Raw genomic sequence first — 25,933 nt, 5'->3', positions numbered from 1 at the left:
ATATGCCAGGTTTGTCACTACATTTGAATGATAGGCACAAAGAAGACATTAGACAATGACACACTGAGAAAAATACTTACAAAGTGCTAAATATAACTCAGTGTGTAGCTCATAGGAAAGAAGAAAATGGACTTTTTCTTTGGGGGACAAAAAACCCTAATTGTTGGCTTGTGTTAGAGAGGTTATAGATATAAGTAAGTACAATGCCTTTTTCTCCTTTCTTTTCCTCCTTCAAACCAATTTTTCTTTCATTCCTGGTTTATAGCTCTCATTTGATTTGTTTCCATTTTAAATGTCTAATCACATTTAAAAAAATTTTTTTTCCTAATGTTTATTCTTGAGAGAGAGAGTGGGAGGCACAGAGTCCGAAGCAGTCTGCAGGCTTTGAACTGTTAGCACAGAGCCCGACGTGGGGCTCGAAGTCAAGAACTGTGAGATCATGACCTGAGTCAAAGCCAGACACTTAACCGACTAAGCCACCTAGGTGCCCCAAATGTCTAATCGCATTATAAAGTATTCAATTCAGAAAGATTTTCTAGTATGGAAAAACAAGATTGATTCTTAATTTGTAAATGACAAGGGCTGAGAAAGTATGTGTGAGTAAAAAGTGAAGTGACTATTTGATGAGTATTCAAAGTAAATAAAAATACTGTAGGTAAAAGAAATCTTATTTTAATTTTTTTAATGTCATTTTTGAGAGAGAGAGAGCAAGCGAGCAAGCATGAGCAGTGGAGGGGCAGAGAGAGGGAGAAACAGAATGTGAAGCAGAATCTGTGCTGACCGCCCAGAGCCTGACTCAGAGCTCGAACCCACAAACCGCCCACACACCGCAAGATCATGACCCGAGCTGAAGTTGGATGCTTCACCAACTGAACCACCCAAATCCCCCAAGAAATATGTTTTAAGAAGGCTTCATTTTAACATGTTCCGTTTACACATTTGGAGGTCATGTTTTTATAATAGCTTACAAAAGGAGAAAAAAATTGTAACTTCTTCATGCTTATTTTCTTGAAATAAATATGTGTTCTGCATGCCAGTAAGTACAAGCCTCTTTTGGCCCTGTTATCCCTGATATTTGGTGGTAATTTTCTCAAACTGCCTCAATGAGTGGTAATTGCGATGCTGTGTGTGTGTGTGTGTCTGTGTGTGTGTGTGTGTCTGTGTGTGTGTGTCTCTTTTAACTTGAATACTTTGAAAAGAATTTCTGTGTAAAAGAAATTCTTTTCCTGACGTCAAAACATGGCATGGATACTCTGACTTCCATTTTTCAGTCCTTCTCCTTTTTTCTTTTTTTTTTTTTAATATTTATTTATTTTTGAGTGGGGGTGTAGGAGAGAGACAAGGGGACAGAGGATATGATGGTCTATACACTGACAGCAGAGACCTCCTTTTTGAGAGTCCTCTCTTCTCATTCAGAGTGAGCCCATGTACCTCTCTACTCTGGGCTGTAGTCATTTTTCCCTTTTCTGAACTTGTAGCCTCTTGGCACTGAATAGGTACTCCACTGCAAGTATGGTTTTCCTGGTCTTCTGGAATTTTTTTTTTTAGTGTTTTATTTATTTCTAGGAGAGAGAGAGAGACAGCATGAGCAGGGGAGGGTCAGAGAGAGAGGGAGTCACAGACTGAAACAGGCTCCAGGCTCTGAGCTGGCAGTCAGCACAGAGCCCGACGCGGGGCTCGAACCCACGAACCGCGAGATCATGACCTAAGCGAAAGTCGGACGCTTAACCGGCTAAGCCACCCAGGCGCCCCTGGTCTTCTGGAATTTAATCCCTCTCCCATTCCTGAGTCTCTGCCTCTTATGTCCTTTTCATGCAGAATGAGTCACAATCCAGGGGGAAAAAAGGGACTACTCGTTGACTACCCGTTGACTGAGGTTGCCTCACTTCCCTTGCCCCTACTAGATGGTCACCCGGTAGAGCTGGAAATCCAGCTGGAGGCAGGGGAGGGAACAAGGAGGGTGAAGCCCACTGATCACAACACTGACTTCTCCTCTAAGCCTTAATAAGCTTGTACAAGCTGAGCAGAGTTTGGGCCTGTACCTTCTGACCTCTGTCCAGTCTGCTTCTATGAGTTTCATTTTCCATTCTTTTTTCTAATTTTCTTAATACTTCTTTATCTCAGTCATTGACTGTTTCTAGCTCTTGGCTTTGCTTACATCTTAGGTTCCTGAACTCTGTAAATTTCTCGCAGAACTTTTCAAACTTCATTTTGGTTCTATCAGTGTGATCTAAACAAACTCAACATTCATGCGAAAGAGGTGAAGCGATGCCTTTTGGCAAGAATTGTATAGTCAAAAGTTTACCCTAAGCATACAGCAGTCTGATTATCAGCCTTGAAGGCTCTGCCCGCAGCCTTGAATGCTCTAGTGTAGTGAATGTGCATGTCTGCAGAGGCTCAGTACTCTAGAACGACATGGTTTATTCACTATATTGCTGATTACTTTTTTCCTAATTATGACAGAGATAGAACTTGTACCTTCTTCTCAGAAACTTGTGCTTGTGCTGTTAACATCATCACTAATCAGTCTGATAATTTGTAGTGAAACCTACAGCCCTATGAGCTGGTTGTCAAATACATACCTTTTTTTCTTCTTTGTTCCACATCCCCTCCCTCTTACGTAACCTTCATCTCCCAGTAGATCATGTTCACATTAAGATTGCCAGATATCTGTTAGGAAAATTCATGTTCAGTCTCTTGAGAAAATACACAGTACTCAGAATTCTGTTTCATTTTCTTCCATAATTACCAGTTTTCCTAGAAGGTGTTGGGGTTGATACTTGTAGGTAATGTGAATAGAGAAGGCAGCTGCCTGCATGGATTGTCCCTAAATAATACTGACATAAAGGCCTGGTCAACAGTCTGGAGGATTTTTGTCTTTTTCAACTAATCATCATTGGTTGTTGATAGCTTTCCGGAATGCTCCTGTATTAAAAAGGAATCTCAGAAACTGCCTGCTTTATCAGCATGCTCTTTTGGATCAGGGCTGATTTATTCTGCAGTGGGAAGTGAAAATGTTCTGTATTCCCTCCATGTATCTGCCGTCCTTGAGTTCAGCCTTCGTTTTATAGACAAGGAGACCAGTACTGAGAGAAATGAGTTCCCTTCAGTCAGATCACACAATTAGTGGGTGAACCTTTAGGCACAATTTTCTAGTTTTGTTTTCCCCCCCTTGGGGTTGTCCCCTGAACTGAATAAGGTAAATTGTCTGTGTCTTTCTTGAGAGATTGTTTTAGTTCTTATATAAAGGAAATACAGTGACTTAAAAAATATATATAGTCTTGCAGTACGGTGTTATATGCACATTAAAATGTATTAGAATGATACCAGCTAGTTATTATTATGATACCAGCAGCCTGGCTGCTGACTTAATTGTCTAAAATCTGATCCCATTTGAATATACAGACAAAACACTTGACTTTACAAAGGTGGGAACGTGACCCAAAATGGGGTTACTTGGGATCTGCTTTACTGAACATTTAAAAAATTAATCATTCATGTTAATGCAGAATGAGAAACATGGCATGTCTCTTGTAGGAATGATACTAGAATTTTCCTAGAGATAAGAGAATTTATTCAGTTAGTTTTAAATTCAAATAGTATATTTTAGTGTTTCACTGGATGGTTATGTACTTCCACCTTTTAAAAGTCGGATTCATTAGGGACTGCTAGGTGGCTCAGTCAGTTTAGCATCTGACTTTGGCTCAGGTCATATCTCACACTGGTGAGTTCCAGCTCTGTTATGGGCTCTGTGCTAACAGCTCAGAGCCTGGAGCCTGGTTCGGATTCTCTGTTTCCCTCTCTGTCTCTGCCCCTCCTCTGCTCATGCTCTGTATCCCCTTCAAAATAAATAAACATTAAAAAAAAATTAAAAGTCAGATTCATTAAAGTATAGTTACATATTGGGCACGGCTGGCACATTTGGTTGGGTGTCTGACTCTTGATTTTGGCTCAGGTTGTGGTCTCATGGGTTGTGAGATCAAGCTCATGGGTCTGTTGGGCTCTGTGCTATGCTTGCTCACGCTCTCCCTTTCAAAAAAAAAAAATAAAAGTTAAAAAAAAGTATAAAACAGTAGAACTCCTTTAGGCATAAAGTGTTCACAGATGTGCACGGTGTATAACCAGTACCACACATACTCTAGAGCACTCCCATCACCCCCATAATTTCCCTTGTGTCTCTTTGTCTAGCAGCCACTGAACAAATAATTTTGCCTTTCCAGAAAGTCGCATAAAAGGAGTCCTACAATGTGTAGCATTTTGAGCCTTTTACTTCTTTTACCATAATGTTTTTGAGATTTATCCAAGTGGTTGCATGTATCTTTACGTCATTTTTATTGCTGACCACTATTTTGTTGAATAAATGTCCCACAGTATGTTTATCCATTCACTAGTTGATGGATATTTGGGTCCTTTGCAGTTGTGAATTATTATGAAGAAAGCTACGATAAATGTTTACATACAGATCTGAAGGGACTTGCTGTAGTCTTGGGTAAATACATAGGTGTGGATTACTGTTTAGCGTGGAGTGGGCTAACTTTATAAAAACCACCTATGTGTTTTCTAAAATGGATACCGTTTTTTATTCTTGCCAGCATTGTATGTATGAGAGGTCCTGTTGTTTTTCATCTGTGTCAGCACTTGGTATTGTCACTATCTTAATGTAACTTTTAATCAAAAATGTCTTTGCGGTTTTAATTTGCATTTCTCTGACGCCTTATAACATTGAACGTATTTTCAATGTTATTATATTGAAATATATTGAAATATTTATATTTCAATGTCTTTATATTTTTAGTGAAGAGTCTGCCAAAGGTTTTGCCAATTTTTAAATAGAGTGGTCTTCTTCTTGAACTTATAGAGTTCTTTATATGTTCTGCATTCAAGTCCTTTATCATATGTATGTTTTACAAATACTTTTCCCAGTCTACGGTTTGTCTTTTCTTTTTCCTGTGTTGATTTTAGAAAAATGGTGATTTTTAATCTTGAACATTTTTGTATCTTTACCTTTTTAGTTATAAAATCAACACAGTATTGTAATAAGTTAGAGACTACTTACGTATATTTTTCCTATCTGATCTACCTTTTTAGTATTTAAACATGTTAATATTGAAAGAGAAATATTTTAAATATCAATGTTATATGCAAGGGTAAAGTTTCGGTTATAAGAAATATTTTGAAAGTTCCTTTCTTTTTTACTTGAGAACTAAAATTCCTCTTCATGTTTAAAGGGATACCTAGAAAAAAGAATAAAAAAGAACTACCTGTTAAAATACTCCAGTTTAATTTGTTTTGCTCTTCTTTTATTTTAGTGTCATCCAAGATAAATTCTGTGGGATTATAAATATCTCAGTGGAAGGCTTACACGATGTCATGACGGAAGACCCTGAGACAGGAACTTTTAAAAAGTANACTATATAAGCACAGTGTGGAGACTTTTACATTTTGTATTTTATAAAGAAAAGATTGGATTTGTTTTGCTTATAATTAGTCTGATCTTGACATCAGCTTTAATTTGTTGAAGTACAATGATAAATTGGACTTCTTTGGCCTAATAATTATTTTATGATGTGACCTTAAGTTTTTAAAAAATAACCTAAGTGTATTTTAGCATATAAATTCCTTTTTTAAAGATGTTTTGAATATGTTCCTTTTTTAACTAACAAAAATCTCCTGCCCATTAGGCAAGTTAGGGGGAAAAGATGATTAATAAGCATCCTGTTTTTGTTATATCTGTCTGATAGAAGTATCCCTGGCACCTTTAAATATTAGAGTCATGTGATACTTGACCACTTTTAAAAGGTAACGATTAAAATTAATTTTTTCTGAGAATAGTTAAAATCATTTTTATCAAGAATGTTGATAATTTCATCCATATATAACTCTTAATTTGAAGTTTCATTGTATCTTTTGAAGTTAGAATTGCTGTACCTTTTCACGCATTATTATTAATAAAGGGCATATGTTTTATTACGATAAGCAAGACTTAAGGAGATTTGAGACTGCCTGACTTTACATCAGTAATATATTGAGTCAGTTTTCTTTGTTCTTTATAAACAATCTATAGGAAATGGGAATGATTTCCATTTGAATATTTTGTTGAAAAGCATGGAAAGCAAATATACACCGTTGAATCTTATTAAACGTATGTAGACATAATGGGTTTGACATATAAGCTTGCTTTCAAGAATGTAAGAGTTCAGATGAAGTGGAACCTTCAAACGTTTGTGATTATAACCAAAATAAACCATGCATGTAGACAGGTTTTTTAAAAGTTAACATAGCGTTTATACCACATGACTATAAATATTGTATATTTATGCATAATGTGTGACAAAGTTTACAATTGTTTATGACACATTTAGGATATAAACAAATGTTCCTTGTCCTCTTTAGAATAGATAATATAGTTAGAGGGAGGATGTGAAATGAAACACTAGTAATGAGTAAAGACAATTATATATGTTTTGAACAAAGTACACAAAATAGAATTCTGGGTTGTGCTTTAATAGAAAGAGAAGGAAAAAGCACTTTATGTTAGAGTCTTCAGGAAAGGATAGGACTTGGGATATAGGAGATGGATATTATGATACCATGGTGCAAGTAGAAAGGATGAGGGTCAGGAAGTTGTTAGGACAAAATTTAGAACTTCACTGTTTTAAAGAAGAGGATACAGAGACTCAGAAAAGGGCAGTGTCCTAGCAGTTTCGTGGAGTCGTCAAAACTAGAATCATGGTGTTCTGACTTGCAATGTCAAGCTCAGCCAGGAAGAAAGTTTTGGTTTAGAAAAGGAAAATGTTGAATGTAAGGCAAGCAAACTGATTAAGACACTGTTACTGGAATCCAGACTAGAAAGGACTAGATTTGAGGGCTGGGTTGCCTGGGTAGCTAGGATATAAGACCACTGTTTTCTTGCCCAGAATTGTTTGGTCATTGCTTTTTACCCCAGGGTGGTATTTGACATAGGGAAGCACAGTGGAGAAACTATTTTCCTAACTTTTCTAAGTTTCTAAGAGAGGTTAGACTAGATCTCTGATGATCTTCCTATTCTGTAATTCTGTGAATTACATAGAGTTCTAAAAATTACAGTCCATTCAACTGGAGGGTATAAACAGACTTTCAGAAAAGGGCACGTGAGAAACATAAAATATTTACTTCTGTACCTAACTTGGCCTTCAGTTTCCCTTCCCGTTTATTGGAACAGTTTATTCAAAGAAACTTAATATTGTTTGTTGAATTCCCATTATAGAATAAAATTAGAATAGAACAAAGGAAGAAAACCCTGTTTTTTTCACCTCTATAAGTAGTATATTAGTCAGGGTTTTCCATATAGAGAAAACCAATATATATACATATATATATGTGTATATATACATATATATGTGTGTGTGTGTATATATATATATATATATATAAAGGGAGAGAGAGAGAGTGCCAGAGAGAGTTATAGTTATTATTCTATGTTTATAATCACATAAATATCAGTAGATTTATTATAAAGAGTTGGCTCATGTGATTATGGAGGCTGAGAATTCCCGAGATCTTCATTTGGCAAACTACAGACCCAGGAGGGCCAATGGTATAGTTTTAGTCCAAGTCCAAAGTTCTGAAAAGCAGGAGAGCCAGTGGTATAAGTTCTAGTCTAAGTCAGAAAACCAGACTAGACTGGTGTTCCAACTAAAAGACAGGGAGTGTGAATTCTCTTTTAATTAGAACTTTTGCTCTGTTCCAACCTTCAAGTGATGGATTGAGGCCCACCCATACTGGGGAGGGCAATCTGCTTTACTCAGTGTGCACATTCACATTGTTAATCTTATCTAGAAACACCCAGAATAATAATTAACCAAATATCTGGGCACCCTGTGGTCCACAGTAAAGCCACATCATCGCTTTATTCAGACTTGTTTATGCCAGGCATTGTACTGTGTGAGGAAGCAGCTGAGGCTCTGACGTGAGGGAGTTCCCTGCCTAGAAGGGGAAATGGGGACCTGTGGAACAATACCAGCTTCAGGTGAAGAAGGGTTCTGGGCAAACTGCAAATAACTTCGGATTAGACCCAACTAGTAAAGGAACTTGAAAAGGATTTTGGACTAGCTTGTGGAGGTTCATTGGCAGTTTTAAAGCGTGGAACTGCTGAGAACAGATGTATCCTTCAGAAGGGGCACTGGAGTGCGATGTAGAGGATGACTGGGAGGAATGGAAAGGCTCCCAGTGAGTGGTCTTAGATCAGTGAAACAACCTGGGATGCTTGTGAAGATAGCACACTTCCCTTCCCCAGTCCAGACCCATTATATCCAAATCTCTGGGGTAAGGCAGTAGAAGCTGCATTGTAAACAGGGACCCAAGAGGGTCACATGCCCTGTAAAAATTGAGAATGTGCTGCCTGGGAGATGTGGATGCACTTTATGTAGCTGTTGTACTACTCCTGGTGAGCAGCTTTGATAGGAATATGAGGTAGATTGTAGAGGAAAGGTGGGCAAGAATTGAAGACAGGTGGGTGTGGATACACAGTTGACACATATTTATAGTTTGGGGGACGTGTGACATACCTAAATTTTTTCAGATAATGGTGTTTACATCTAGCACCGTGTATCTATTTTTGTACCTTAGTTTGTCTTCATAACTATATTCTCCCCTGCAACCCAGCAGTTGCAGTAGTAGGTTTTTATCCAAAGGATTCAAAAATATGGATTTAAAGGGGCACATGAACCCCAGTGTTTATAGCAGCACTCAAAAGGAATGAAATCTAGTCATTTGCAACAGCATGGATGGAGCTGGAGTGTGTTATGTTAAGCAAAAGAAGTCAGAGAAACAAAGAGAAATACCCTAAGATTTCACTTATATGTGGAATTTAAGAAACGAAACAGATAAACAGCAGAAGGCAAGGAAAAATAATAAATAAAAACAGAGAGGGAGGCAAAACATTAAGACTCTATAGAGAACAAACTAAGGTTGCTGGAGGGGAGGTGGGTGGGAGGATGGGCTATGTGAGTGATGGGCATTAAGGAGGGCACTTGTGATGAGCACTGAGTGTTTTATGTAAGTGACGAATCACTAAAATTCTACCTCTGAAACCACAACTACACTCCGTATTAACTAACTTGAATTTAAATTTAAGTAAAAAAACTATTCTCATAGACATTTAAAAATTAAATGTAACATTTTATGTGGAAAAAAAAATAGAGGTGGATTTTAATTTGGTTTTATGATGATACCATTTTTTACTTAGAAAAGCTTATATTCCACGACAAATGGATAGTGAACAGTTGGCTGTTACTGATCTTAATACTGATATTTCTTAAGAATGGGATATGAAATGAATCCATTTAAAAGAAAGCAGGCTCTCTTCAGAGTTTAAGAATCTGGATTTCTTTTTTTTTTTTTTAATTGAGGTGTAATTGACTGGTAACAGTAGTTTCAGATGTACAACATAATGATTCAATATTTGCAAAATGATCACAATAAGTCTATCACCATCAATAGTTAATAAATTTTTTTTCTTGGGATGAGGAGTTTTAAAGTTAATTCTCTAAGCAACTTTCAAATATGTAATACCGTGTTTATTCACTATACTTACTATATTATATATTATATCTCCATGACTTGCTTATTTTATAACTGTAAGTTTGTATCATTTATTTGACCCCCATGACACATTTTGGTCCACCTCTCACCACTTTTGTGACTCTGACAACTACCAGTCTCTTCTATCTCTGAATTTTGTTTTTAGTTTGATGTATACTTCCATTTGTGTGTTTTTGCTTTTGTTGCCTTTGCTTTGACATTAGATTCAAAAAGAGTTGTCATCTGAATGAAGACTGATGTGAAGGAGCTTACCACTTATGTTTTCTTCTAGGAGTTGTGGCTTCTGGTCTTAACATGCAAGTCTTTAATCCATTTTGGGTTAATTATTGTGTATGGTGTAAGATGGTGGTTCAGTGTCATTGTTTTGCATTTCTTTATATGTTTGTATTTTAGTTAGTGGAGGTAATTCATTAAACTAGGAAAATATATTAATGAGGCTTCTGATTTACCCTCTACTTGTCTTTGGTTAGAATGCTTTCCCTTTTTTCCCTGAAATTGTTTTATATATATATATATATATATATATATACACACACACACATATCATATAATATATATCATATAATTATTATATATAATATATTATATATTATATACTGTTATANGGATTAGCCAGCATTTTTTTTCTGAATTAGCTAGAGATTTTAAACATGTTCCTATTGAAAATAGTCATGACTAGGGGAATAGGCCTGCTCTGATTGCTTCTGGAGCCGCTGGCCCTGGGATCAGCTTTTACTAAAGCAAACAGTGACATGGAAGCATTTAGTGGCATGGAAGAAGATACTGGACAGATTCAGGGTTCTTTTAAGAAGGATGGTTACATAATCAACCACAGTGTCCACTGCAGAGACCAGTGGAATCATGTTGTCAGTTTGAGTTTTATCGTGACTTTTCAGGAGTTTGTTGAGATTAAATGAAAGATTTTATTGCATGTTTCAACCAACCGTGTTTGCTTGCAACACACAATCTTTTAAATTAGAAATAATATAATAATATTATATTTTATAATTAGAAATAATATAAAAGGTTCTGTGTTGCAGGCAAACACGGTTGGTTGTGTTTCATCAGTTTCTTATGAGGAAAGGTTCTGATTTAGCGGTCTCTAGTGCCTGAATCTACTTAGTGAGCGAGTATGGGCTCTGAGAGGTGGCTGGCTGCCTGTGTTCTCATATTATTCATCTCTGTTTTAGACTGTTACTATTTTATTACTATTATTACATTCTTTGCCCACATGCCTTTTATGTAAATCATGATTCCTTATCCTTAATCTTGGTCAAAAAAATAAGATTTGACTTTTAACTAGAAATTTTCCTGCAGGAGAGAATTTCATCTTTGGATTTTTCAAATTCATTCCCTCCCCCCCGCTTTACACCTTCCAGAGACCCAAATGAATACAGTTTGCAGAATTGTAAAGGAAAAACATTCTGCCCTCTCAGTAATTTTTAGTCAGTGGAGAGAAAAATATGTGTGTAAGTGTATATTTGTATTCAAAATATACTTCATTATTTATGTGAAAAATCATTTAACTTAGAGAAGAGAGAACAGAGAAATTTTTTTTTAAGTTTATTTATTTTGAGAGTGGAGGAGGGGCAGAGAGAGAGAATCCCAAGCAGGCTGTCACTGTCAGTGCAGAGCCTGATGCGGGTTCTGACTCAAAAACTGTGAGATCATGACCTGAGCCTGACTCAAGAGTCTGATGCTTAACCATCTGAGCCACCCAGGTGGCTCTGAGTAAACAAATCTGAGATTTTTTACTATACAAGTAAATTAACAGATTTTGGAATATGATGAAGGAATTGCATGCTATCTATAGCATACTTTCCTGGAGATCCAGATTCATTGCAGCTAGAATTCAAATCTGCAGCAGACATAAAATAGCTGGTATGAAGGACCTCCTTTTCATTCAGTTCTCAAATACAAACTGGGATTTAGGTTGTTTGCTAGACATTTCACTTTACTAAATAGTGTTTGGGCTGGGATAATTCATAATTTCTCATTTTGTGCTAGAGTTTCTTGCCCACCTAGGCGTGCTACATCATAGTAGTATATCATGGTGGATGAAAGTACTGCAGCTTCAGGAGGTTAAGTCCATGCAGTGAGTTCGGGATTAAGCTCTTGCTGTTCTTGATTGCAGCTTAAGGTTCTTACTGTTTTATCAACCAATATGCACTGACTGAGTCATAGGTAGTTGTTCCAAAAATTGTTTTCTTTAGTGGTGAATAGGGGGAAAGTGAAACTCATGTCCTCTGCAAGAGTAAGCCTGATCAAGTTTCTGGGTCAGCACTTGTCTTTAACCTTGAATTAAAAGCTCTTTGCACAGCTGAGTCAAGAATTATGTTTCCTCTGTACTACAAAACAGAAGAGAAACCAGGTTTTCTTTGGCACAGTTTTATTGGTTAGAAACCTATGACTCTGATAAATTACTGAATTGTACTGTTCCAAATTAGGAAGCCCTGAGGTTTATTCCATCAATTTGATTCACTAGACAATATTTATTCCTTATCTCCCTGAAAGAGAGAAACTATTGACTGAATAGGAAACTGTATTTCTATTATCTCTGTTAATGGTGAGGAGCAGTCGTGCAGATAATCAAAATGGAATGATTTATAACTGTCCTGCATGTAAAAGTGTTATCAGGGACAAGTTCTTCCCAGCATAGTAATGTCATTTGGAGCACACAGGAGATTATTGCATAATTAATATTGTTTTAATGATGGTATTTAATTTATTGCTGTTATGAAACATGTATAATAATCTAAACGTGAAGATTAGTGGTAAAAATTAATTTTTAAATGTCTCTAAGTATCAAGTTTTAGGAAAATGTAAAGGGTACACCTTCCTTTGATAAGTGATGTATGGTTTAAAAATCATGTATACATAAATTCTTCACAACTTTCTACCTTGAATTCTCAAGTAAAATGTCCTACAATATTTCGGTGTGACCCTTTTTTTAAAGTGAAGTATGTTTTTGTAATTAAATATTTTTTGTAATTAAATCTTTTTGAAAATTATAATTGGAACTTACCTAGCTATTCCTCACATTTTGGTACAAAGAAACATTAATGTTCTCTGATTTTCAGAGTTTGTTTTAACATGGACATTTTTTATTTATTTTAAACTTTTTTCTAATGTAGCTGTATGTTAATGTCTCATCTTGAAGAACCAAAAGTAACAGAAGATGAAGAACCACCCACAGAACAGGATAAGAGAAAAAAGATGGTAAGTTACAGAAGTAGTTCTAACATTTGGGAGAGCCATGTATTACCACATTCTTTAGGTCTGAAACTATCATTTGGTCCCTTCATCCACCTTTCGATCTCTCTATCCATCCCTTACTGTAGAATTAATGTAAACTGAGCTTTGGAATTTGGAATGTACTCCTAACACAGATAAATTGTATTCCTAGTAATCCTAGTACAGGAAGTAGGGTTTAATTCTCAATCTGAAATCACTTTTTCTTGTTTTAGCAGAACAGAGGATTTACTCTTTCACTTACCAAAAACATGCGACCCTCAATACTTAAGTTGTAATGCATGTTCTTCTGTTTTGAGGACATGTATTTTAAGTTGCTTCGGGAATTTTCACAATGAATTTATTTTGCAGATAATCATAGGGCTTTGTAAAAATTACCTTAAATTAACTGCTCAGTAGGAAAATAAATCAGAAACATCTAAAATGTTTTGCCTTGAAAGTTACTTGTAATCTTGAACTTTTAAATATTTACTTTGGCCCATGAATATAAAATTGCTACGTAAGTAAACTTTTTCCCATTTCCTCTTGGAATCCATTCTAGTCTCCTGGCCTCACTGTCATTAATCTCATTGTCCTTTCTTTCCTCATTTGCACTTGAGAACAACACTAATATCCCTTGAAAGTAGAGTAAATAAGTGAATAGATAAAATGGACATGGGATAATGCTGAACACCTAGTAATACGGATGTATCATTATTTTAGCTACCATTATTCCATTCTGCTCATGATGTTCCCTCCTTGAGTTACTTAGGCCACACTAACTCTCAGGGGCTTCATCTTCAGTGTGTAGCTGCTAATGTGCTGCTCCGACAGCCTGCTTTTAAACTGTGCTGGAGTTTAATCCCTTTTACTTGGCATTTTCACCAAGATGATGATAACCTTTCAGTAGCATCTAACAGCTTGTCTTTTCTCCTTTCTCACCTCCACTTTTTTAAGCATTAAACATACAATTGGTGTTACAGAAAAATATAACATCTTCCTTCATAAGATTCTGAACTTGTAAATGAGTAATAGATATTCTCCTTCCATTCATTCGTCAGCTTTGGTACACACTTTATTAACATCCTATAGTCTGGTAGATCTACCCTTAGCAAATTAATCTTCTCAGATCTGTATTTCATCCTATAGGAATCCTCAGTAACATCATATAGTACTAATTTTAATCCTAACTTGATTTTCAAGGTAAGTGAAGTATTGTCTTAAAGAGCAGTATAAGAGAATAGTTTCAGAAATAGCACTTAAAGGTCCTTGATTCAGTTTTGTGATTTTAAATATTATTTGACAGCTGATTATTTTACTATTATTCTAATCATAGGCAGTAATAATTTACAGAAAAATCATTATTTTTTCAAATGTTTGATTTTACTTGAAATTAGTCATCACAGTAGGTTTTCGGTGTAGATTTATATTGTCATCTCTACTAAGATGGACTAAGGTATATCTTAGACTTATGCTGATGATACCGCAGCATTAATAGTTAATTCTGGGATCATGTGTCTTAGCCTTAAATAAGTCTAGTTATGAATACCACAAGAATTCTTCAGCAACTTTTTAGTAGCAATGTTAGTTTCACTGTATCTTCAGGGTTATGAGTATAAATAATATATTTTCTTTCAGTAATTATATTCTTAGACTGTGTTGTCTTTATCATTAGAAATTTTTATAGAACTAGCTAGATGTCCAATAGTTATAATTTTCAAAAGCAGAGGTGTTTGCTGGTAAATGGTTCTGAATTATTATTTAAAAGAAAAACAAGTCTCGTGACAAAGGATTTTCCATATTAACGTGAAAATATTTACTTAAAAGGAAGAAAAAGTATAGCTCCGTTGTTCCGTGGCTGCGTGATTGAACATTTGATGTACTTACTGTCACTGTTGTCCTCATGTGGTCCCTGAAATGTGTCTGCATTTCAGTCGCTGCTCTGGGAGAGGAAAGCAGCAGTGATAGAAATTCGGAAAAGTGGATGATGAGGTCAAATTATGAGCGTTGCTCATGGTTCGTTTTAAATAAGGATGGAATTGCCATTCAGGGAAGTTATTAAGCTGTCCAGACTTGTGATTTTGCCCACTTTCATCCAGCTCCTGTCTGTACTACCTGTTTGGGGAGAATTAACAGAAGATCAGATGCAGCTCAAAGCATTTCATTCAATTTCTAAGGTCTCCCTATCCAGTATGCTTTAGGAGTAGAATGACAATTTTATGACCTCTTCCATAAGGAGTTAAGCCAGTACAGGGGCACCTGGGTGGCTCCATTGGTTAAGTGTTCGACTTTGGCTCAAGTCATGATCTCGCAGTTTGTGGGTTCCAGCCCTGCATCAGGCTCTGTGCTGACAGTCATATAACCAGGAGCCTGCTTCAGATTCTGTATCTCCCTCTTTTTCTGCCCCTCTGCTGCTTGAGTTCTATCTCTGTCTCTCAAAAAGAAACATTTTTTAAAAAGTTAAAATTAAGCTAGTACATTAACATTTTAAGTTGATTATAATTTCTTTTTTGTGACGTGTGACTTACTAGGTGTTTATAAGTTGTAGTTTCCAAATTTAAGTTTTTGAGCATCTTAATGCTTTCTGGCAATTTGATGGAAACCATTAAGGAGGCGTTTGATGTAGTATGTTACCTGTGTTAATGAGGCATTTCTGATCATTCGTTCATGTTAAAGCTTTGGTGATCTGCCTCTTTATGTAATTATGTAATAATCTAATTTTATATATACTTACTAGATGCTTTAGTTGATATAAATAAGTTTGTCAATATAAATAAGTTTGAACATTATGAAAACTACATTAATTTCTCATTTACCTTTGCTGATAGGGCAGTAGCACCAGTAACGGTCTATCCAAACATCATTGTTTCACATGACTTTGAAGTAATAATGGTTATACCCTATCTATATACCATTATCCTTTTTTTCCAAAGGAGTTTTTAAGAATCTCTTCTTATTTAGCCTTATAACAGTTTAGACCAGATACTGATAAGGAAACCTAGGCACAGAGAAATTACCTCTTATTCAGGAGTTAAAAATTTAGGTAAAAGCTGAAATTAGAACTGAGCTTTCTTTGATTCCTAGCCTGATGCATTCTATATGGTTGTGATTTCTAAAATTTTTGTAGGTTTTCTAAATGTTTTCAGAAATCCCACGTATCATTTTGCTAAAATTGCAGAATGTAAGGGAACTACATGTTTGGGGAAAAATACACCAGCTTCAGTATACTAACTACAGCTTAGCTACCACCAGTCCCTGGAATTGGAATTCAGTCTCTAGAGTTAGTATAGTTGGTCATGTCCTTGTGGTAGGCATGGCTAGGAAACAGGTAGTTAATTAATTTGTACATTCGTTTTACTTTAACAATTAAATGTAGTTTGCAGTTATTGACAAAACTATAACCAAGAGCTCAAGAAATGACCTTGAGGAATGCCCAGTTTCAGGGACAACAGTAATGATAATTCACACAGATGGTAATTATTTTGTGAGTAACCATGAGTATTTGCTATAAGTATTAAGTTTTTTATGTACTTGTTGAGAGCCCACAACATGATACACTATTCTGGAAATTGAGGATATTGGAGTGAACAAAATACATAAAGCCTGAGAGTGATGGAGCATATAATCTAAAAAAATGATTTATGTATATTAACAATGTCAAGTTTATGAAGGTTTAGATTAAGTAGTAAACATCATAGTAGTTTTTCCTAAATTGGTAGCATGTTCATGAAACTTGGAAGTTCTGTGTATAGTGTTCCTAAGGAGTATTTTTTACCCTGTTATAATAATTTAGTTAAAGAATGTAGCTGGGGTTTTGTCCCCTTCACGTCTTTGACTAGTGTTATAGATTTCTTCTCTAGTGTTATATAATTTCTTCAAGAGAAATACCATTTCTCTTGATCAGTGGTTTTCAAGACCATTTCTACTTGCAGTAAATTTGATCTTTTTCATCTTTTATGTACACACATGAGAATATGCCTTTTTTTTTTTTTAGTTTATTTATTTATTTTGAGAGAGGGAGAGAGAAGACAAGGGGCAGAGAGAGAGAGAGAGAGAATGAGATCAAGAATCCCAAGCAGGCTCTACACTGTCAGCTTAGAGTCCGATGTTGGACTCAATCTCATGAACCATGAGATCATGACCTGAGCTGAAATCAAGAATTGGATGCTTAACCAACTGAGCCACCCAGGTGCCTGCTGTATGGGAATATATCTTAATGTATTTTAGAAGACATATTTAGAACTATCTTCTGTATAGTCCAAGAATATGAGCTATTGTTTTTCTAGTATCTCTCTCAAGAGGTAGATTAGAATTGAAAACATTTATGCTTTACTACAAACTAATGAAAATATCATTTACACACATTGTACTTTTAAGTTGCTGTTCACTGAGTGAGCTCTGCAGGTGGCTTTTTTACTGGTTTGTAGTCAAGTCTTTAGCTTTTGATAGCCTCAAATATTTATGTGACTATCAGAGTTGTAAATTTTAACTTGTACCTTATATAGGTCCAGCAGAATCTGCAGCCTAACTGAACTAAATTTCGGATGCAACCACATATTTGTGGGCTGAATGACACTGGCAAACTTAGCATCACAGTTTTCTGCTTTGAGTATAGTACATCTAAGCAAATTAATTCTATTTTCGGTTGGGTTGCATTTTATTAGGTAAATTCATAACCAGACCCTAAGTCTCATGGCAAATAATGACAGATCCTGAACAGGCCTTGGATATTGCATTCGATTGAGTATCATCTCCTGGGCTGCTCTTGTCAGAGCACTGGGTCAGAGAAGGAAAGAAGTGTTGCAGTGTGGGAATGAAATTGTCTGGAAATGAGAGCCTATAGGTAGCTAACATGTTTTTCCCCTTTGTGAGAGTGAATAGACCAGACCTCCTCAGCCTGCACTGCCCCTCTGCCTCCCTCCCCTGCTTCCTCCCCCTCCAGCTCCTCCTGTTGATGGCTTTGTCATCAACTGTCATCAGTTCTTCCCAAGAACTTCTGTTTGCCTATTCAATCCATCAGCTTTCCTTTAGACTTCGACTTAGTAGAATTTGGAGTACATTGTCAGAGGGAAAGTTACCTTATTATCATTTAAAAATACTCTGTGATATTGTTTTATAAATGTTCAGTCAAAATAGAATGTTGGGAGGGCATCCTATGGTCCCAGTTGAGTTGGGAGGTTGTAAGCTCTCCTGGCGTGATTTTAACCACTAAGAACCAGTCAGATGATTGCTTTGCCCGCTCTCATTTGCCTCTAGAAAAACTCAACAGAACTAATGAAAGAATTGTATTTGACTGCCATTGATATGGTACTGTGGTTTTTTCTTGGTTAGCTAACCGTAATCTTGAAATTCATGCACAAAAGGCATTTTTATTTTGCAAGTCATATAAAATTAAGGCAGCATCTTACTGGTATATGTAAAGTGCCTTTTGAGATTCCTTGCCCTATGACATTGAGTAATCAGGGTAAATAGAGAACTGTTGAAAGTACTCTTATTCAGCTTGCCTTCATTGTCAAGCTGGTTATGACTTTAGGGAGCTTTCTTTTTGCTTTTTCTCACCATGCCAGTTCCATTACATTTTTTACCCCCACTTTCTTGCTACCTGTTGACCTTATCCTAATTTGAAACTGATCCTCATCCAGAATTCTGAATTCTGACATTCCTTTCTCATCACAACCTCTTCTTCACCATTGCATGATTCCATGTCTCCTGAAAATTCTGTTTTGAGCCTTTATCTGAAGTCCTGTAATTTGTTCTTATTTTCACAGTCTTTTTATAAACTTTCTCTTATTTTCACTAACTTCCCCACCTTTTAACTTCAGTGTTCTTGTTCTGCTGTTGCTAACTTTGGACAAGCCATAGTCATAGTCTTTGCCTCCCCACTTTAGACCTACTAAATTTGTGGATCTGGAAATTGGGCTTTACATATTTCTTTAAAAGCTTCACATGTTATCCATGTGTTTCCAGCCAGGGTTGAGAACCACCATAATAGGAATTAAATTCCCTGCCAGTCTTTTATAGACATCTGCATGGTGATTCCACCCAGCCTTTTGCGCCTTGTCTTCTTTACCCTCCTCTGTATCCTAAACCATGTGTATCACGTGTTTTCTTGCCTCTGTCACAGAGTTCTCAGACTTGTCTTTAAATGTAGAGTAGAGTAACCTGTTAATCCTCTTTCCCTTCACTCAGCTTACTTACTTACTGTTTACGTCATGAGGCACTCTTTCCACTCACTGATCATCCTTCCTTCCCATGCCCAGTTGTAGAAAGAATCTTTCCCTCTCCTGGATTTACCTAGAATCTTCCTGTACGTGTCAACTGCCTGTACCATCTTGTGCTTCATGAATCACAGCAACTCAAATCTGTGATCTCCTTGAGATTAGGAATTATGTGTCACTTATGTTTGTGTATATATGTGCATATGTCTTTGTATATTTCTGTAAAGCTTTCTTGAATAAACATTTTTCATGTTACATGTTAATGTTTCTTAAACTAAGGCATTCGCTGTAAAATTTAAAGCACCTTAACATATATGTTTATACTACTGGTTAGCCAGTAGTATATACAAGCAAACAACTGGAACTTTTTTTTCTTTTTTACCTTTCATTAGAAGAGATTCACTCTAAAATATAGCCCTGATTTCTTTGGGTCTTTGGACAGCTATTCACATTAGTGAGGGTAGTGTCATTGGATCTATTTCCCTCTGCCTTGAGGTTACATAATTCTCTCCTCTTTCATTCCCCACAACAAATCTAGATCCATAATCGGCTGTCTCCTTTCTCTTCTTGAAGCTTATTGGCACCAATGGGAAAGTAACAATACCATGCAGGCATAATTTTCCTAATTGGCTTTGTAGCTAATTAATCCTGGCAAGAACTGTGTATCTTGTGTGTTGTGGTCCGTCATGTTGGTGGTCTTTATATAAAATCACTCCATAAGACTATTAACCGTTAATCTGATCCTCATCTAGAGTTGTTGTTCATGTGGATTTTAATATTTTCCAGCTTTTTATTGCTTTAACAGTGTGCCCTACAGGACATCTTTCTTGTAAAAAGTTACTTTGTAATCTGTAAGCAGTATGTTGAGGGAATGGTAATACCCTCAACCATGGTAAAACCAATACTTATTGGTTTAAGTAATTAGTGCCAAAAGTTTTGTGATAAATAGAAACTGGAGATTTTTAGGACCTTATGTGTATTTATACCATACTGTTGCCCAGGAGTTGGGGGGATGTTTCAGGGTATACGAGTATCAGTGCCTAAAGATAAGGTTCTAATAACAATGTATAAATAAAGACTTGGGAAAATGTCAAGGGTACATTTGAGTTTGGGAACATCCAAAGACCCTAGTTTCAGAACTGTTAATTCAGAAGCTGGAAGACAGGTAAAGGTTAGGGTCAGTATTACATTTAGTCAGAAATTCTTAACCTAAAATTCAGCCTGTGTTTTGATTTCCAGGAGAGTTTTAGAAACACCTTGAGATTGTATGCAGATTTGGGTGAGGATGTACCTTTTGGGGAAGAGGTGATATATACCTTTTGTAAGATTTCTTTAGGGGCTAATAAAGGATCAGTTGAAAATAATCTCTTGACTCTTCTACTTTCTCTTGTAGGATATAGATATAGATCTTTGATTTTTCTAGATACACAGTATATGTTGTCTTCCCATCCTAACTTGCCTTCATTTGACTTTACTTGGCCAACAGCCTTTCTGTGCCTTGAATAGTGAGCAAACATTGAAGCACTTAGAACCAAACTGTTTTTAAGTCCAGCTAGTTGGTTATGCATAGTGTTTCCATGCCACCAGCCAAATGAAATGTAGGCTGCTGAGAGAAATAGTAAATTGGGCCTAGGGGCCTAGGGAGACAGAGAGATAGTGCCCNTTATATATCGTCCATGGTTTCCATAGCAAGACTATGTTTTTCACGAGCAGGGGTTTCCAAAGATTCCTTTCCAGTTTCCCTTCTGTGACCTAAAAGTAAGAGGATGACTCTCAGGTTAATGAATATTTTATCTGGTTTCTTGAACCAATCATTGAACTGTGTGTCAGGTAACAGTGCTGGTGTGAACTCAGTGTGTCAGGAAATGACAGAGTTGAAGATGAGTTCTGAAGGGCAGATTAAGGAGAGAAGCCTTTCCCCACATCATGGATGCTTTAGACAAGAGATGTAATTTCCTTTGTTTTTGTGGACAATTTTTTTTGTAAATTTGTTAAAGTGAAGTTGTTTCTTCCAAAGATAGTGATACAGGCTTTGAAATTATCCTTCTACCTAAAATCACTGAAAAAAAAAATACAACAAAATACATGAAACAACATTTTTTTAAAATACTGCAAATCAGAATATGAAGAATAATGATCTCTAGAAACAGAAAACAAACCCTCCAATTGCCACAGTTTACTACCTGGCGGGAGTTTCCAGGGAGCACAGTGGTCTGTCTCATTTGAGGATGCCAAAATGGCTTGAGTTACCAGAGGAGGGAGTAGCTCACTTAGAACTTGGGGGATCTTTGGCGGGCCCCTTGTGAGTCTTTAGCTGAGTATTGATCAGCACACAGAAGTGCAGAAATTACCCATGGCCAGGGAAAGAACTTCCAGGAAGGGTTTTGAGGGAACAGTATCCTGAGCTGAAATACCAGGAGTAGATCAGTTAGAGTGGAAGCCCTCAGAAATGATAGGGCATTAATTAGGTAGGTGATTCAGAAGCGTGTGTCTGCAATGGTACAAAAGTATCCCCATATTAGGTATTGTTCTGATCCTGCAAAACAAAGGTAAAAGCAAAATCTGGAAAGATTGAACTGTTTTCAAGAAATGTAATCATGTCCTAGAACAAAACTCAAGACTGTAGGCTGGAAAAATTGGCAGTATATAACAGGGCAAAATTTATAATGCCCAGCAGCCAGTAAAAACCTGCTGGCAGGCAAGGAAGCTGGAAGGTCTCCATACTGAGGGGGGAAATGAATCCCTGACAACTCCCCAAGAATATACATATGGTAGAAATGGTAGAAAAGATCATTAAAACAGTTTTTATAACTGTGTTCTCTCAGGTGAGAAGCTAGAGGAAAGGTTGATCATGTTAAATAGGTTAAAGATATTCAGAAAAGTGAAATGAACCTGTAAGGATTAAAATCTGTAATATCTGGTGGAGTTAATGTAGATGAAGTATTAAAGAACAAAAGATAAGTTAATTTGAAGATTTAGAAATAGAAATTCTCCAAAATGAAATCGAGAAAAAGACCAGAGAATAAAGGTAAGCTGTGTAGGATGTGTTCAAACAGCCTCATACACAAGTCTTGAAGGTCCCCAAATGACAAAAAGGGGAACAAAAGAAATATTTGAAGAAATAATGGCCAGGATTTTTCCAAATTTAATGAAAACTCTGAGCTCACAAGTCCAAGAAACTCAGAAAACCCCGGGCACAGGAAACAAGACTGTACCAAGGCACGTCACAATCAACTTGCTGCTTAAATCCAGTGTTGAAGAGGAAATCTTAAAGCAGTCAGGGAGGAAAAAAAGATGCATTAGATAGAGAGGATAAGAGATAAGAATGACAACAAACTTGTCATCAGAAACAATGCACACAGGCTGACAGCAGAACAGCATCTTTAAAATACTGAAAGCGGGGCTCCTGAGTATCTCAGCCAGTTAAGCATCTGAATTTGGCAAAGGTCCTGGTTTTTCGGTTTGTGGGTTCAAGCCCTGTGCATGGTTCTCTGCTGACAACTCAGAGCCTGGAGCCTGCTTCAGATTCAGTGTCTCCCTCTTTCTCTGACCCTCTCCTGGTCGCTCTCGCGCTCTCTCTCTCTCTCTCTCTCTCTCTCAGAAGTAAATAAAACATTGAAAAAATAAATAAAGGGAAAAATTTTTAAATACTGAAAGAAAAAAGCTTTAAAAAAATTTTTCTCTTTACTGAATCCATCTTTTAGAATAAAGTTGAAAATAAAAATTGTTTTTATTTACTCTGTACTTAATTTGTAAAGTTAATCAAATTTTATTTTGATGACAGTGGAAGATAGCATTCTGTCTTCTAGGTTTGTTGTTTGTTTTTTTTTTAACTCAACAACAGTGCAGGTTATTTACAGAGTATTTGCATAATCCATAATAACTATTGTAGGTGACCACAGAAAATCTATTATAGTGTTAGATTTATCTTAAAATACTACTGGAGATGTTTCATGCTACTGCTTGAATGAAGCTACAAAAGGGTAGGCATGAGTGCTGTATTTATAACCCTCCGCAGAGAAGTACTCACATTTGTTCCCTTCCGGCTTTCCCTCTGATCTTTCTTCCCTTCAGAATTGCCGAGAGGACTTCCATTTTTTTCGTCAGCCTTCGATACATAGTGGTCTTAATGTATTTTTTAATTTTTTTTCCTTTCATAGTTTATTGTCAAGTTGGTTTTTAAAGTCTGTAGATGGATAGTAAGAAAAAGCAAGCCTAGTTTGTTACAAACATCAAGTAGATCCCAATTGTTAATTGTGAATGTTTTTATTGATACCTCGTGAAGCTGTCATGAAGAGGTACAGTTTGTCTGGGTGCCCCTGCCTCTTAGAAATTTAATTCTTTAATTTTAATATTAAATAGCAGTTTGCAAAGTTATGATTACAAATTATTGCTTCTTGTTTTGCAAAGAAAGCAGTTATACTATTAATTTTTATCCATATGATTTAATTTGCTGTAACTTCTATGTTGGTTGTCACCCACATATTTTCAGCCAGATCTGATGATAGAAGATCTAAGTTATTAAAATTGTGTGCAAATCCTCACACTTCTCCATTTTCTTAAAAACACTTCTCTTGACTCTTTGTCAGGTACCAAATATTCCTGCTTGCTGCAGTTATGCAACCATTTGCTCTTGACCTCAGCACAATGGCAAGAGTAGCTTCTTCAAAATGGATGGTTTCTCTCATGTTTATTCAGTATACATTTTTGTATGCTCACTGTGTCCAAAGTATTGATCATTATAATTAGTATTTCCTCTACTAGTGATTTTGTATATCCACAGAACCTGTCTTCTGGTGTATGTCGATCAGTAATATGTACATACTCTTTACACACATTTAATACTATTAGCTTATTACAAAGCCAGTTTAGTAAAATGAGAGGGTTTCCTTTTTATGTATGTTTTGCTCCAAGCCTGCATTTTCCAAGTTCAACTACCTATTAATGCTGTTGTTAATGCATCCTTATTTTCACTTCCAGAGGATGCTGAACACATACCTTTACCTAAGGATGGCTGTATAAAATATTTCAAAATTGTGGATTGAACATAGCTTTCCTTATAAGTGAGATGCTCAAAATCAGTATTAAATTTACCCAAATCTTAGTAATACACTGTTTTAAGAGGTAATTCAGTACTTAAAAAGTGCAGGCTTACAAATGACATTAAAACAGTTCAAGAGGATAGGAAACAATGAACTGAAATAATCCCACAGAGATTTAATAAAGACACAAATTGATAACCAGGCACCCTCCCGAGAAAGCCGTTCTTCCTGTGATCAAGCTAAAATGTTAATCAAAAAATTGTTTGAGATCCAGAGGTTAGGATCTGTCACAGTAGGCTGCATAATCGTAATCAAAAGATGCTGGAAAAGAAAATTCCATTGAAAATGCCCTTGAAACTAAATAAAGTAATGGCTCCTGAGTTTTTCTTTTTAGTTTAGACTTAAGATTAATTGCTTGCTGACCTCAATATTGTTCTTGAGTTTTAGAAAACAGGCAACCTCATTACTTCTTGAACTGAGTTTATTTATCTCAATTATTGCTAAAAACCTTAATCAAAAATAGTTAAGTAACTTTGTTGCTGTGCATTTGGAAATTTTGACAGGGTGATATTAAACTCAATGCCAAGTAAAATCTTCATATTTATCCATGAAGTTCATGGCCTCGTTTGGGAGAATGTATTTTCAGTAACCTAGGTAACATTCCAGTGAACATGAGACTGTTTTCTTTCTTTTATTCCTCTTTTTTCCTTCTTCTTTTTATTAATAAATTTTCAGTAATGCTAATTATGTTTTTATGAGGAGCCTATCTTTTAAGGGAGGGGAAATTAAGGAGCCTTTCAAAGAATCATTCTTCGTAGCAAGTTCCTATTTTGAAAAAAAAAATTTTTTTTTTAATTACAGAGAGTGCTAGCAGTGAAGAGAGGTACAGGGAGAGAAAGAGAACATCTCAAGCAGGCTGCATGCTCAGTGCAGAGCCTGATGAGGGTCTTGTTCCCACATCCCTTGAATCGTGACCTGAGCCAAAAATCAAGAATTGGACACTCAACAGACTAAGCCACCCACGCACCTTTTAATTGTAAAAGGAACCTATACTCTTTTTAAAAATCACAAAATTAATTATATGATATGAAATACCCTTTCCCCAAGATAGACTTTACTGACATATTTCTTTCCAAAAATTTGCATATATAAACATCTGTATGTAGTTCACAAATAAATACTATAGGGGTGCCTGGCTGACTCAGTCACTGGAGCCCACAACTCTTGATCTTGGGGTTGTGAGTTAAAGCCCCATGTTGTGTGGAGATTACTTAAAAATAAAATCTTTTTTTTTTTTAAGATTATGCTGCTTAAAAAAAATAAAGATTATGCTGCTTGATTATTTTTAAGTGTAGTGAATGCATGAGCATACTTCTACGTGCATACATTTGGATTTGCATCGTTTTTAATAGCTGTATTTGATGACATTCCATTGAATGGATCTCCATTGTATGCATTTCTTGAGCACAGCTTCTAAAAGTAGTTCACAAACAGCTGGCAGTTGAGCATCAGTAAAGGCATTGGCAGCAAACTATGCTCACAGTCCTCTTTTTTACTACTGTATACTCACATTTTTTTGTTTGCTTGTTTTCTAAGCCATTTTCATTGAGGAATGTTCCTGATGAAGTAGTACAAATGACCAGTTTTATTAAATCACCACTCTCAAGTATTTTTTAAACATTTTCTGTGTCACAATGGGAATGTTCTCTGTGACAGTGTGGTTGCTGTGAGGAAAAGTACTTGTGCAGTGGAGTTGTGAGCTAAATTGTCCGCCTGTTTCATGCAATACCATTTGAACATGGAAGAATGGGTGACAGGTAAACATGGTGATTTAGACTTGGGTATTTGACACACATTTTC

The 25,933-nt window shown here is 36.1% G+C and overlaps 1 protein-coding gene across 1 annotated transcript in view; it reads left to right on the top strand.

Annotated features, from left to right (window-relative positions):
• IPO11 (importin 11) overlaps window positions 1-25,933 on the top strand; it is a 193,482-nt gene that overhangs the window by 153,029 nt on the left and 14,520 nt on the right. Inside the window, exons 28-29 of the mRNA XM_077751422.1 lie at window positions 5,310-5,405; window positions 12,717-12,801. Of these exons, the coding sequence (XP_077607548.1) occupies window positions 5,310-5,405; window positions 12,717-12,801 (181 nt within the window). The remainder of the gene's footprint in view (window positions 1-5,309; window positions 5,406-12,716; window positions 12,802-25,933) is intronic.

This window comes from Crocuta crocuta, unplaced genomic scaffold (assembly GCF_008692635.1).
Source record: "Crocuta crocuta isolate KB4526 unplaced genomic scaffold, BGI_CrCroc_1.0 scaffold91, whole genome shotgun sequence".
Taxonomy (NCBI): Eukaryota; Metazoa; Chordata; class Mammalia; order Carnivora; family Hyaenidae; genus Crocuta; species Crocuta crocuta.
This window is presented reverse-complemented; position numbering and strand designations above follow the sequence as displayed.